General features: G+C 35.0%; 1 protein-coding gene across 5 annotated transcripts in view; it reads left to right on the top strand.

Annotated features, from left to right (window-relative positions):
• IDE (insulin degrading enzyme) overlaps positions 1 to 14,898 on the top strand; it is a 61,566-nt gene that overhangs the window by 13,863 nt on the left and 32,805 nt on the right. For all 5 annotated transcript variants that reach the window (XM_027672390.1, XM_027672391.1, XM_027672388.1 and 2 more), the window contains 7 exons: positions 896 to 1,018; positions 2,430 to 2,542; positions 2,959 to 3,121; positions 3,740 to 3,832; positions 4,399 to 4,490; positions 6,131 to 6,211; positions 8,287 to 8,390. In XM_027672390.1, coding sequence (XP_027528191.1) covers positions 896 to 1,018; positions 2,430 to 2,542; positions 2,959 to 3,121; positions 3,740 to 3,832; positions 4,399 to 4,490; positions 6,131 to 6,211; positions 8,287 to 8,390 — 769 coding nt within the window. The remainder of the gene's footprint in view (positions 1 to 895; positions 1,019 to 2,429; positions 2,543 to 2,958; positions 3,122 to 3,739; positions 3,833 to 4,398; positions 4,491 to 6,130; positions 6,212 to 8,286; positions 8,391 to 14,898) is intronic.

The raw sequence follows: 14,898 nt of genomic DNA, 5'->3' as shown, positions 1-14,898 counted from the left end.
GCTGACATAAGAGAAACATTTTCATGGGGAGAGTATCCAAAGAGTGCTCAAATTCAACAGCAGTGGTCATATTCAACTCTCCTTAGATTAGGCTCTGATTCTGAGATTAAGCGATAGCACATAGCCTTCCTGTAGATATGACCTGGCAGAAGTAGAGCCCAACTTTGATGGTTTTTATTTACCCAAAGAGATGACATCTGTGACATGTTTTTCATGACAGTTGCATTTGGTATCCTTATTGTTTCCTTTTGATCAGCTAAGATGTTGTTAATGCAGCACAGTATAGGAATGCCTCCATTTGATGCTTCAGGTCGCTCCTGGTTGCTGTGCAGCTTGTTTTGTCAGCAAACTTTCTATTGCTCTTTGTCTGCCCATAGAAACAAATACACCTTAGTCTTCCAGATTTCTTTTTAAAGTGTGCCCCAAATACCCATCACTGATCTCCCTGAATTAATGCCTGTGATGGCAATTCTTCTCCATCAGTGCCCTCAATAGCGTCAAGGGGTTTCCCAGACACTTCTGCAATGTCTAGTGTCTGTTTTCCTACATCTACAGGGTGTCTTCTGACTGTTGCTTCAAAATGTACTCCAGATACTGTAACAGCACAGTTACTGAATTAAAGCTTCAGCTTTAACCTATATGTTGATGCTGTGGGAATAAACACAGTAGGGTATCTAGAACTTCACCATTTAATTTGTCTGCAGATGATGAGGAATATAGACAAAATATTTAAAATATAACACCACACTGATCAAGTTTACTTATTATGCATAGAAATTATTTAAAAAATTGATATCCATCCCAAGGAAAGCAGATGAATTAATTAATTAATATATTTATTTTCAATCTGTAAGTTCATAGGTGTCAAATACTGTTAACTGTTTTTATGCTACAGGGAACAAACTCACTCTGGAAACTAGACCAACCAAAGAAGGAATAGATGTCAGGCAAGAGCTATTGAAGTTCCATTCTACTTATTATTCATCAAATTTAATGGCTATTTGTGTCTTAGGAAGAGGTGAGTTTTGTTCTGTTGGTTAAGTAAGTCTTTACATATATATTTGAAGAAAATGAAGGTTCCAACTGCTTAAAACATTCCAAACAAGATGATATTTTGCATATATTTGTTAAAAGCTTAATAACAGTGTGTTGAGAATGGTTTGCTTTTTGAAAATATGCTGACAGACTGGTATTTATGTGATGTTTTACAGTAATGCTTGGATGGTGGATATGAGTGGAATAAAATTAATTTTTTATCTAATCAAAAGCAGAATTCACTGAGTAATTTTAAATGAAAGCTTTCAGTAAGAATCACCCTGGCAACTGGGAATCTATACTAAAGGAAACCATCACTGTAGTTGTAAAGCTTAAATGAATGTGTTTTTTGGTGATGTGAATAAAAAATAGAGGTTTGTAATAGAATTACATGCAGTTCACGAAATTTTGGTATACAGTGAACCATCTTGGTTTGGCATTGTTTTGTTGGTTTTTTGCCCTGGACAGTTCTCTTAGTGTAGGAGCACACGTATGTTGTTTAGGAAAGATTCTGCTTTCTCAATCTAACTGGGATTGTTTTGATAACCAGTTGACTGCTTTTGAAATCTGTCAAGGATTAAGGTTGAGACATCCTTTGAGATCCATTGCTTTGAGACATCCAAGAAACACACGTTTTTTTTCTTCCAACGCCCACCCTTGAAAGGCGTGTGCTAAAAAATTGACAGATGAGTCTTTTTTATCTTATTCACACTTTGAGAAGTGCTCCAAAATGCATTTCTGGAGGCATATAGCAACAGAAATGGTACAGGTCGGTTTAGGTGAATTAATGCACAACATGAAATTCTTTCTGCAGAAGGTCTGCTGCTCATTTTTGCAGAGTACTACAGTCACAGACTGAAACTAGAATGGATGTAAAAGTAGAAATGCTTAAACAGGTCACAGATGTGTCTGTTTTGGGTGCTTGAGGACAGATGACCTGACTACCAGTGTATCTGAAATACTGGATGTGAGCTGAGGCTTAAGAAAATTCAAGTTTGGCAAAGATGTTTTCAGTCTAGATGATTTGCAGCTGTAATTCCATGTCCCTTAAGCTTTTTGTGGAATGTTCGCTTTTGTAAATGTTCAATAGCTGGTGTATCTTTTCTTTCGTTCTAGCTTAGATTTATCAGTAAAAAGTAAAAATTTATTTTAGGTTGCAGGATTTATTTTAATAATGATTGAAGCCTTCCTTTAATAAGCATGGTGTTTCTAGCATGTTATAGTTCAAAATTTAAGTATGAATATAGATTTGCTTTCTGAAATTAACTATCATAACACCATTTAAACTACTTTTCTACGTAATTCATGTCTCACCCGAAAAATATTCAAACCCCAGGTTTGCCAGAGTCTTCAGATAATGACTGTGGTTTTCTTCTAATGTTTCTTTGTTCTAGAATCTCTGGATGAGCTGACTTGCTTAGTGGTAAAGTTATTTTCAGAAGTAGAGAATAAAAATGTCCCTATACCAGAGTTTCCTGAACATCCTTTCCAAGAAGAGCATCTCCGGGTACGTGTAGAGATACATCGTCCATCAGGAATGTATCACCTTGAATGATATTTTTTATGTTTCAGTAAACATTATGCACTTCACTACTTTTTTATCAGTGTCCTTGTCAAGTTCCATGTTCGTTTACTGATTTTCCACCTGCTTTTCCATGCCAAGTGTAGTTTTGAATAGTTTATAGCAAAGGTTGTACATTTGGCTGCAGCTGTAACCAACTGAGAGATAGTTTTCTTTTTGTTTGCCTTATGGATGGCTACACATTGCCCTAAGTTTTAGATATCTTCACTCTTGAGATTTCGGAGGTACATTGGAAATAATGTGTATGTGTGTGAAGGGAACACAGTATGTGCTCCTGAGAGGAATAAACTAAATGAGTTTCCCTTTGTTTATGGGTCTCTTTGTTTGTTTTTCCCCCTCAGCAACTTTACAAGGTGGTACCCATTAAGGATATTAGAAATCTTTATGTCACATTTCCTATACCAGACCTTCAGAAGTACTATAAATCAAACCCTGGCCATTACCTTGGTCATCTGATTGGGCATGAAGGCCCAGGGAGTCTTCTATCAGAGCTTAAAGCCAAAGGTAAGTCCTTTGAAGTTAAACAATTAAAAAAATATTTGATCACACATTTCTTTCAAGTTTAGCTGAGTTTCACTTAAAATTGACCTCTGTATGTTAAAGCCTTCAACTACTTGAGTAATTTGAATTGTGATTTGGCACTTTATTTTTATTTCTGTGGCAGGTAAACATAAATAGCTAATAAGCACTCAGACTGCTGAAGCTATGATTTCTTGCAGTCCCCTTTATCTGCCCTGTTTAGATAGTTATATGAACTTTGACATGATTGTGTTTCTATTCTGTCACTGACTTTGAGACTACTTTGTCAGGTCCCTTAATGTCTGGAAGACTGCAAGGTATCTTTTGCTATTTTTCTTAATATCAGTCTGTTCCAAGCAGAAATAAATTACCTAGTAATCAAATGATCTTGAGTTTGTCATATCACACTGAGTACAAAATCAGATAGTTCTGACTTGTGTTTATATTTAACTTGCACTGTTGCTGTAAGCATTAAGGAAGAGAAGGAGCACAGGTAAATTAATCAAAATATGCTTAAAAAAGTTATGTTGCTGAAGTATACAAAAAGTCACATAAGTTGTTACACATTTGTTTATGTAATAAAGTTTCTTTCTGATGTCATAGGATGGGTAAATACTCTTGTTGGAGGCCAGAAGGAAGGTGCTAGAGGTTTCATGTTTTTCATCATTAATGTGGACTTGACAGAAGAAGGACTTTGTAAGTGAAGCACTGTGCCTTAATTCCATGTTATTCTTGATCTGATGGGTTTGTGTTTGTATCCGAAGAGACTAATTGTAATTATAACTTGAAAGCCAATTTATTTTAACTGGTTACTCTTCTTTGTTTAGATCCTCCCACTATGCTAACACACTATGCTAACACAGGTCACCTAAGAAATCAACTTATTTGAGATTATATGAAGTTAATTAGATACTTCAAATAAACTTCTGTAAAAGCTTTTAATACCTTTGTGTGCTGCTTATTCATACTATTCAGACCCAAGTTAAATTATATTATAAATCAATATCTTCATGTGAAGACATGTTCAATGCAGTTCTTGGAATTAGTTGGGGACATAAACACTTAAATTCATGTCTGAGAAAAACAGGTTTAACTTTGCTGGTGGGATTGCAGATGTCTTAAGTATCTTGATGTGTCCTTAAATTTCTTTATGTGTCAGAGTGTAATGAAAAATAAAATCATAGAAACCATATTTGTGTTCATCAGGATTTCTTCTTTGTGAAGAACTAAGTTAAATTTTAAGGATTTTTTTTTCTTTCCAGTGCATGTTGAAGATATTATTTTGCACATGTTTCAATATATTCAAAAACTACGTACAGAAGGACCTCAAGAATGGGTTTTCCAAGAGTGCAAGGTAAGTAATTGGGACTTGAAATGTGCAGAGGTTGTATTTTTACAAAATTTTTTAAATTATAAGTAGAAACAGATTACCTGACTGTGTAACTAGCCTTTAATAATCACATGGTAGTTAAGTTTATTAATTTTGAAGGTGTAACATGACACAAATGACAAGTACATTCAGAATAAATTGTCTTAACATAGGTATGAAAAGCTCTTACAGAGCTGTGGGTTATGATAGCATAATGGAGGTGAAGGAAGAAGGGTCTTGCTCTTTCCACAAGGATTTTGCATAACCTTCCTTAGTGTTCACTGAAGGAGGAGGGGGGGGAAAACATTTTCTGTGAGGGGTAACATTGAATTGGAAATTGAAATGGCTTTTATTCTACCCCTCTCTTCTTTCATGTGTCAAATTGTATAGATGAGATTGTAAAGGTAATGGGGCATTTGCTGTTTGTTCCCTCATGTTTTTGAAAAGTGAACTAAAGGCTGTTCATGGAGTGCTTTGACTGTACACTTCAGTCTTTGCTGAACTGTTCATGCTTCTTACAAGTCTGAATGGTTCTGTGTGCACAGGGCACAAATGTAAAGTATCCTGTTAGAATTAGATAGCATTGTACTTCTCAGTGTCAGTGTGAAATAAACCCAGTTTTATTTCTACGTATAGTCTCATTGGTTCACTACATGTGCTTGGGTGAAAGTTTCTTGTTCCATCTTAGCTTTTTTTTATGAAAACTGTTGAGTCTCTTGTAGGAGCAGAAATTCTGCAGCTGGGTTAGCTTTGTTTCTTACACTTTGACACTGTACACCTATAAAAATAGTCTCGAGTCTCTTTATACTCTGCTAAAAATCCCAATGGATTTGTTTCACTTTACAGAGTAAGCAAATAGAAGATTTGAAAGAGGTAGTTCCATCCTTCTATCTCATCCCTGTGTCTTTCCCTTGCTCCTCTTGTATCAGCCCCAGCACTCCTGAGACTGTGGGGTGAGTCAGAGAGCTGGCAAACTAGTATGAAAAGAATCTTTAGAGTTTATTTTCAGCTGAACTGTTGAATTAATCAGACTCTCTGCATGGTTTCTTGGAAGGATGGACTGTACTTTTCACTGACTGTATAGTCTTAGATTTCTTTAATTCACCCTTGGCTTTGTATCCTAAGATCGATGTGTTCTATTTCTGTGGCTAAGACAGCATAAAGAAACACACTCTTTCTATCTCTAAACTTACCTATTGACTGGCTGAACAAAAGGAAGAAAAAAGGAAGAGGGAAAGACTTCAGTTCGGTAACATATGACAAACATTGCACTGCAACACTATGCATTGGTTGTATCAGAGTTGGTGTGTTTTCAAGTTGTCAGGGAATTTAAATATATGAGATATGGGATAGATCTCTTACTATGAACAGGACTTACAAGACTTGTATAACACTTCACATTGTGATACTATCCCAAATTGCTTGTGAGTTTTATGCAACTTGAGTGTTACTGAAAACTTGTGTTAGGTACCTGTCTAACTGCTATAACAGGATACAACTGCTATAATGGATACAACAAAAGTACTTTGTTTTCTTTCATTACAAGAAGGAATTAAGTAGCAAATAATTATTCTTAAAATAGGCTTTAATTTATGCTCTTCAGTCATTCATACATTGTTTTCTAGGATCTAAATGCTGTGGCATTCAGATTTAAAGATAAAGAGCGACCACGAGGTTATACATCAAAGCTTGGAGGAATGTTACATGTAAGTGGAGGGGGGTCATTTTTGTTTGGTTTTTGGTTTTTTTAATAATCATTTAGCTGTGTGTTTGACTATAATCTTAATAAATACAGGCATCTGCAAAGGTCCTCTGCACTTCTTGTGCTTAAGAAGCTAATATCATGCTGCATACATATTAGTTTTGGCAGTCAATAGGTCACATTCTGTTTGCTCTACTGTTTTATAGTTCTATACTTGGTAGAACTGATTATACAGTAACTGGAGTTGCTATTTGATCTGTTTCAGTGTTTCTTAAGACTTAGGTAGCTTGTTATTCTGTGTCTACCTGTAGCTAAATAGGAAATATTAGGGAAAATATTAGAGAAATAGTATTTTATCATTAACATGAGCACTATGTTCCATAGTTAACAATGTTGAAATACTGCAGTAAGCAGAAATATTTGTATTAAGATTGCAAATTACAAATGTTTGACTTTACTGATGTGATTATGTGTTGGTACTGAAAAAACCATCATGTAGCTTTTACTTGGTCTTTATACTTCTTACAGAATTCAGTTCCCTCATTTTGCACTAATGGAACATTTAGGTGGGTTTGTTGGGTTCTTTTTGTCTGGTGAAATTATGTAACTTTTATACATTGCAGCCATTCTTCATTGCATAGCTAATGTCTGCATTTATTCAGAGAAACTTTTGGTTTCTTTGCAGGAATTCCTGTTAATGGTCCTAGACCTTTAATTTGTAAAGTCTAAAATAGTGATCTTTAATTTTAGAATTTTCTTTATTTACTAAGAAGCATTAGACTGAACTGAAATAATTTAAATGGTTGTTTAAAGAGCTTGTGTTTGGGCTGCTGTCTCTTGCTTTTGTTCAGTCAGATGCCTAAAATCTATGTAACAAATGGACTTCTGACTTCTGAAATAGTCTTTCAGTGGTTTGTATTTGTTGGATCATTTCTGATTACAATTGCTTCAAAAATCAGGCCAGGAAGTTGCCAGAAGTGTTCCAAAGAGCATGGTAGTGATTCAGGACTTTTTTTTTTCACTGCCTTTCTTTTGCTGTGCTTTGCAATATGAATGGTAATTCTCATTCTGCTGTTAGTAATTAAATGAGCATCAAATTCTGGATATTTAGCATTTACATTTGAATTTTTTTCAACACAGGTTTGATTCATTGTCCTTGGTTTCCAGCCCCTGCAGCTCTTTCTCTTTTCCAGAATACTTTTTATGAGTTACTCAGTGTTCTGGAAGTCATTCCACAGTAGTTTTTTTGTATAACGTATGTAATTCAGAAAGTAATTTTGTAATAATTCTGGTCAAAAAAATTACAACTGCCTGGCAGACTGCAAGTACTTGGTGTCATCTGGTAATTTTCCTTCCCAGGTGTTTATCAAGAAAGTTTTCCTATCAACCACAGTAATCATTTTCAGACAAGTTTAAACTTTTTTTTCTTAAGTTGTCGTGTACCTTAAGAGATTTTCAGCTTGATCCTAAATAAAAAATGTTAGAATTGAAAGTGTTTAAATCTGTATTATGCTTTTAGATATTGAAATATACTTAACATTTAAATTACTGTAAATAAGAATTGAATTATATGAGAATCCTAAAAGAACTTAGTCATTATTTGGGGGATTTTTATGGAGTGGTTTTTTGTTTCTTTCTTTTGTTTGTTTTTGCTTACTTACGTTTTTTTTTCCCCAAATTCAGTCTAGTAGAGTACTTGGTATTCTTTTATCTTTAAAAATATCCTGCAGGGGTCAGCATTTACCACGTTATTTTTTACTTTACTCAAAATACTATTTAAAGGTGGGTGACTTTTTATATTGAGATGTAAAATATTTCAAGAGAAAAGAATGGTAAATCTGCAGTATATAAAATTGCCTAATACATGAGAAATATGATTGCATAGATAGAATGTTCCTCCCTCTTGTTTAGTTTTAAGAGAAAGATTTTAAAACATCTACACACTTCTAATTTGAAATTACAGAGGTAATACAGATTTTGTGACCAAAAGTATATGCTTTTGTTTTCTTTACTGAACTGTAGTTTTTCCATGCTTAGTTTTGTTTATTCATCTACATGTTTCTGGGCTTTGTTTTTTAGTACTATCCAATAGAAGAAGTATTGGCTGCTGAATATTTGCTAGAAGAATTCAGGCCTGATTTGATAGAGATGGTACTGGATAAATTGAGACCAGAAAATGTTCGGTAAGTTAAACACAAACATAAAAAAGCAAATGACCTAATGGAAATAAAAATTCTTAAGTACCTCTTACAACTCTGAAGTAAATGTGGCGGAAAAAGAGCTGGTTGTTCTGCTAATGTCTTTGGTCCCCTTTGAAAATTATCTCGTAAATGCATGCAACTCTTCCTGTTCAGACAGAAACATCATTTCAGGCCTTTCTATGCAGAGTGGTAAAGCCCTTCCCAAATCTTTGTTCGTGAAGCCTAGCCATGATGAAAATGCAGAGTGGTTTCCTTTGGCCTGAAACAGTTTTTAAGAAGATTCTTACTCAGAGTAGCTCAATTCTTCTGAGGAAAAGCCTGGTAAAATTATCCTGCCTTGCTAGATTATTGGGAATGCTTTAATTAATGATTTGGAGCTAGATCTGAAAATGTGTTAAGGGGATGGCTTTTATCTGCTGTATATATTTCTTTTCCCCTATGGGGAAATATGAAACTTTATGCAAATTTGCAGACTCCCTGAAAAATATCAGTTTATGTGGGTAGGAATAATTGTGTCTTTAGCTCAATCTCTCAGACTTTGGAGCATCTCTTTAATGTGAGCGTGACCTTACTGCACATGTGCTTTCTTTGCAGAGTGAGTGTGCTGCAGTACAAATTTCAGGGCTCAGGAATCAGTCAGACTAGATGTTGAAAGGAGAAGGGGAATCTTCTCTTCCTGTGCTTTTGAGAATTTTCTGCTGTCACACAACTGGGGTAGAAAAGGGAGGCAGAGAAGAACAAATGTACCTTATGTCTATTTGAATACCTAAAGAACAATAACGTGACCAGGATGAGGGAAATAATTCTTTGCTGAGATGATGATTTGCAAGTGAAGGAATCTGGAAATCATAGAGAAGAAGAAGAGGGCAGGTGAAAAAAAAGGCATATTTCTTAAGGAGTAGGAAGGGCTGGGTAAGTATCTAACAAAGGGAGGAAGAGCCTGGGACAAGAGAGCTGGCAGAGGACATCACGGGGATAATTCTATTGGTAGCTGTGGGGAACTGGTATCTCACTCAAGGATGGATAGAGAGGCTGACTAGTGGAACCGCTGGGGATGGTTAAATGCAGATTGGACAAATAAATGAGAGGGGCATGGAAAGTGGGACTAGTAGACAGAGTGGAGGTAAGAGAAGTCTGAAGAAAAGATGTCAGGCTTAGCAAGGATATTCAGTTGACTGTCCTGAATCATGGAATTTGGGCAGACAGAAAAGGAGAAGAGAAGAAGTCTGAAACAAGGAACCTGAGGTAGGATGGCAGCAGAACTGATGGGACTAAACTTGGAGGACCTGAGCAGAAAAGCCTCTGCAGACTAAGTGTAGTCTACAGAGGGCAGAGAAACTAAAATTTGCCAAGTCTTCCTGCTGTATAACTTCCTGAATCTCTTGATTCACTTGACTTCCTATCTATGAAAAAAATGTCTCTTGGGATATTTTGAAACATTAAATTAGTTCCTGTAACACTGGGTGCTGTGGAAGGGACATTGTAGTAATCCTGTTTATTTGGAGAATATTGGAAAGAGAAGTCAGATCGTGCATTGGGCAAAACACATAAAATACTGAAAAACTTTCTTAATTGTTTTGTGCACTGAACAAGGCAGAGGTTCAGTAGAACAGTGTGTAAAGTTGTGTGTGTATATATTTATGCAAATGTATAATGTGATACAATCTCCATTATTACAAGGTTGCATAGGTAACAGTTACACTAGCAGTTTGAAGCCTGAATTTTCTTTTTTTTAAGCCTTTTTTCAGTTTAGTTCCTTTAATACAACTTTTGTTTATGTTGTAATAAATTGTAATATTAAGTTAGTGGTGTAGAGATACTATTAAACTGTAAAAAAATACAGAAACAAGTTTTTGCTTATGTATTCTATCAGTCTTACTGTATCCGAGCACCTGTTTATCAGTGTTTTGGAAAAAATAACGATGAGAGGGTGCTGTTTCTGAATATGTTCCACACTGAAATTTTCAGACAATGTTAGATACAGAAGGATGAGATGTATTTCAGCTTTCTGAAATTACTGTGAATTATTTAAAAGTTTGGGCACAAATCTTCACCATGTTTCTTTTTATGACAAAGTCTGTCTTGTATTCATTTAGTCTAAGATACATGAAAATTTTTTGTCAAAAGATGGTGTATTTCAATTATTGGATACAGTAGGATAAGCTTGAATTATGAACAATATTTGCAAATGTCATGGGGTTCTGGTGTTTTATAGGGTATGCAAATAATAATAGAATAAATGGAGTAGCCTATATCAGCAACAGTAGTTGCCATAGTAATTAATGCCCTTTAAAGAAGGCCCTATATCTTTGTGTGTGGGTGTGGATCTGTGTGTAATGTGTGTGGGATACTTCAACTGAAGCTTGACTATTTCAAGAGATCATACTTTGAACAAACAATACTTTAATGAAAATTTCCAGGTTCTCTTTCCTATTGTATTTAGTACTTTTATTTTGAATGTATTTTCATGTTAGTCTACCACCTAAGACCTTGAAATTTTGATACTTTTAACATAAAGACTGTTTTTAGTAATTCAAAGAGAGAATGTGTAATTACTTGTTCTCTGAAGAAAGCTTTATGAAATTACACCTGAATGTGAACGTTTACCTTTACTGGTTTTAGAATTGTTTACAAGCAATAAGTAAACCTGAGTTAATACTGATTTAGTAAAGAAGCTACAGGTGCTTAATTAGATCTGATGTTTATCAGACCTTCACATAGCTTTAAAACGTGACTCCTAACACTGCAAGAAAACAGTCAATATTATCTTACTCACAAATGTAAATTGGGTCTTTGTTACTAGCCAGACAACTTCCAAAGCATCTTCTTACTTAAACGTTCAAAAATTGCTGGAGGAAATAATATATGTAAATACATTCATAGACTCTTTAGGCTTGTCAGATGCTGCTGGACACTACAGACGGCTTGTGAGTGCTCTGTGTTACTCCTGTTGCTGGCTATGCCCATCTTTTGACACTCCTTGCAGCTGACAGTACTTAAGCATAAAATAGCCATAATGAACCTGTTCAAAATTTAGTAATGTGAGTAGAGAATATTGGTAGAGGGAGAAAATTTAAGCCAATAGCATGTTACTATAAGCACAAGAATAATGGTGACAGTTTTTAGAAGAATGTGGTGTGCTTTTTTCAAACATGTAGTGAACATCCATTTCATAATGTTCTTTTATTTTAGGTAACATAAGCCCATATCTGCACTTGCAGTTGCAATTCTGCATTCATCTTTGTCCACAATTAAAATAAGGGGGGGTGAGGCAAGAGAAGAGCAAGATGAGCGAGAATCTTACTAGAAAGAGAGGAAAAAGTAATTCTAAAAAGTTACGGAATTTAGCTGTAACATGTTTGGAATATTAGTAACCAAAGTTAGTAAACAATTAGTAACAATTGGTAATTGTGGATTAATTTTAACTAAAAGCTGGATTTTTTTTTCCAAGATGGAATACATCTAGAACAAATACCAGCTGAAGATGATCAACTTTAGCATATTAAGCAACTGGGAAGCATTGATCCTTCAGATAATGAAGATGAGTGTTTCACAATTCAGTTTCAAATTCAGCTTGTTTTGAATGGTGTCTATGTGACTTTTTAAGGAGCAAAGTGCAGTACATTTGGACTGGAGAGGCACAGTGGTGGAGGTATCTTGTAAACTAAAGTGGACAGGAATAGGTGTGCTTTTCTGTACAGGAAGGTCTCAAAGTTTTCATAATGGCAGAGTGATGATGGCGTGGTTGCAATCAAGAAAGCTGGTGATCAGAGAGGGTCATTAGTAACTTCTGTGGGTCTCTGTGTGATCTTGGGCTTTAAATGCCATATGTGTCACACTGCTTTCTTCTAGCTTGTGCTTTTTGGATTCTGGAAAAAATATGTTGCATTTAATCTTTCTTCACTTTACCTGCCTTAAGAAATAGGTGTCATTTAATAGATGAAGAAATGTGTAACTTCAAGCATTTAGGTAAAATAAAAAAAAAAAGCTGAATATCAGGAGAAAAAAGGACTTTCAGAACTGGAATATATCTGGGTTTATGGCCTCTTCAGTTAATTGTTAAATAATTACATATTCTCTTTGTTGCAGAGATTTTAGTAGGGCTTAAAGATAGCAAGTTACAAGTGGGTTAGTTCTCTGAAGCTCAAGTGCCCACAGCTATGATGACAGCTGTCCTGTTAAGGCACAAGTATAAATATGTGCAAACTAGAGAGTGACCAAAGACTGATTAAATGCAGTTCTAACTGCCAGAATCAGCTGTTGTTCTAACATGGATCAAAGAAGGCCTGCAGGTGGTCTGTAATGACATAGCAGCAGGCATGCTTTGAGTTTGAATGGTATGTGGTCAGAGTAAGGATAACGTATTGCTTTTTAGGTGTAGACTAAAGGCTTGCTGGTGTTTGCAATTGCTACAACAACTATACATTCACATCTTAGTGCTCTTTATGTTCAGGCTATTTGTCATCTCCAAAAGTGTAACTTATAAAAAGAAACACCAAACATCAAACCAAATTTAAGATTCCTAAGTGTCGTGTTGCTTTTTCCTGCTGCTGTAAATGATACATTTTTCAGATTAGACACAGAAGTTACAGTTGTACTTCCATTTAGCTTCTGTGGTAATATAGGAAGCTGATTTTTCTCAAATTTAAAAGTGTAAGTCAGTTTTAGTGGGAATTAATTTTTTTATTTGAGGCATTGGGTGTTTTGAGATCTGAGCTAATCAGACTCTCCTGTTTTTATTTGACTTAAAAAATTAATTTATAGTTCTGTATTCCTTTCAGGCACATTTTAAGGGCTTATTCTATGAAAATAAAATGGACTGCAATATTTTTAACCTTTTCAAAGTATAGCATAATGTAACAGGGAATATAGTTTTATAGAATCTTTCATTTTAAATTGCTGGCAAGGTAAATTATCTTGGAGGGGGAAACTTACTTAAGTCTTACTAAAAGTGATGTCATGGTATGTTACAAAGACTCAAGAAAGCCACTGTGGATTTGTAATTTTAGAGGATTCTCCTGAAAGAATGAGTTGAGATTACAGATGTTAATAAAAGGGTCTCCTTCTGTTGTACTTTTTTTTATTACATCTCTATCTTTATCAATGCAGTGAATTACTAGTCCAGTAACCCATTTCCTTCTTTTATCTTTCCTTGAGCAAATTTTATATATTAATAAAAAACCCCTGTGAACATGCACTTTAAATATCTGTATGTGTTTTGGTTATCCACCATTTAGTGATAGGTATGCACGTTTACCTTTCTATTTTCCCTTTTTATAAAAGAATTAGTATGTACCACATCCTAAATTTGCCTGTTGTTTGAGGTTATTTTCCTGTTTTGTATTGATTTTATTTTTTTTTTAAATTTTTACGCCTTGCATTCATTCTGTCTTCAGGTGGTTTCATTTCCATTTATTTGAATTTTTCCTTTGTATTTTGGTTGTACTTATAATTTCCTTTTCATAACCCTATTGGAATTCACCTACACTAAGGACTTTTCTTGGCATACCTACATTGGAGTAACTGCATTCAGAGTTTGAAACTACTGATCAATGTCTTTTTAAAAAGTATAGTTTTTCCACTGTTATTTTCTTAAAAAACTTTGTGCTTAAAAGGTATGAAAAATCCACACAGATGGTACTAAGTATACATATGCATTTCTATTCAACTGAACTATAGCGGGAAGTTTTCATATTCTTCTCCCACCCTCATGCACTACTTGTTGCATTTAATTTCCCTTAGAGAGAAACATTTTAAAATGTAAGTATCATTTTTACTTCTTCAAACTGTATTGGGTTTTACCAGCCATCTGTGAAGATAAGGGAATAGACTTGGCATGTGTCGCAGTCTTAGCTGAAAAATGTAATTTTCCTATCATTTCCAATACATTTTTCTCCTCATCATCTGCAGAATAAATGCTCTTATTAAAATTTAAGAAGATAGTGACTCACCAGATTAAACAACTAAAGAACATTTTCCCTTGGATAGTAAGTGGGCTTTTTTCCTCTCCTGATATCAGAAATGCAGCACTAGTCCTATCCTAGAGGGAAGAAAAATAAAATGAATGCCAAAAATGTTGATACAGAAATTTCTAACTGCTGGAATTTCATAGACAGTGAGCAAACTGTTATCACAGGGCAGTTGCGGATGCTCACCCCTGATGACAAACATGCTAGAAATACAGAATGTATGTGTTTATTTTTAATTACATTGTACCTGAGTAACAATTTTGAAAATCACAATTTGCTCACTTATTTCCCCCCACAAATCATGGTGTTTGTAGCGACTTAGTTTTACTGAACCCTGACGAATAACTTGTGCTTCTGCTGAGTGATTACAGTGCTGCACCCCAGCAGCATCTCTCTGCATGCAGATTCCCCTCTTACTCTGGTTTCGATGAGATTTGTATGCAAGTGGCTTCAAATAGCCTGTATTGCCTTGCGTCAGTTTTACTGATGGTTTTGAGGAAACTTAGGAACAAATGGAGGAT

Source organism: Neopelma chrysocephalum, unplaced genomic scaffold (assembly GCF_003984885.1).
Source record: "Neopelma chrysocephalum unplaced genomic scaffold, ASM398488v2 Primary Assembly neopelma1_97390, whole genome shotgun sequence".
Lineage (NCBI taxonomy): Eukaryota > Metazoa > Chordata > Aves > Passeriformes > Pipridae > Neopelma > Neopelma chrysocephalum.
The sequence above is the reverse complement of the archived record's forward strand: the minus strand, read 5'-3'. Positions and strand labels throughout refer to the sequence as shown.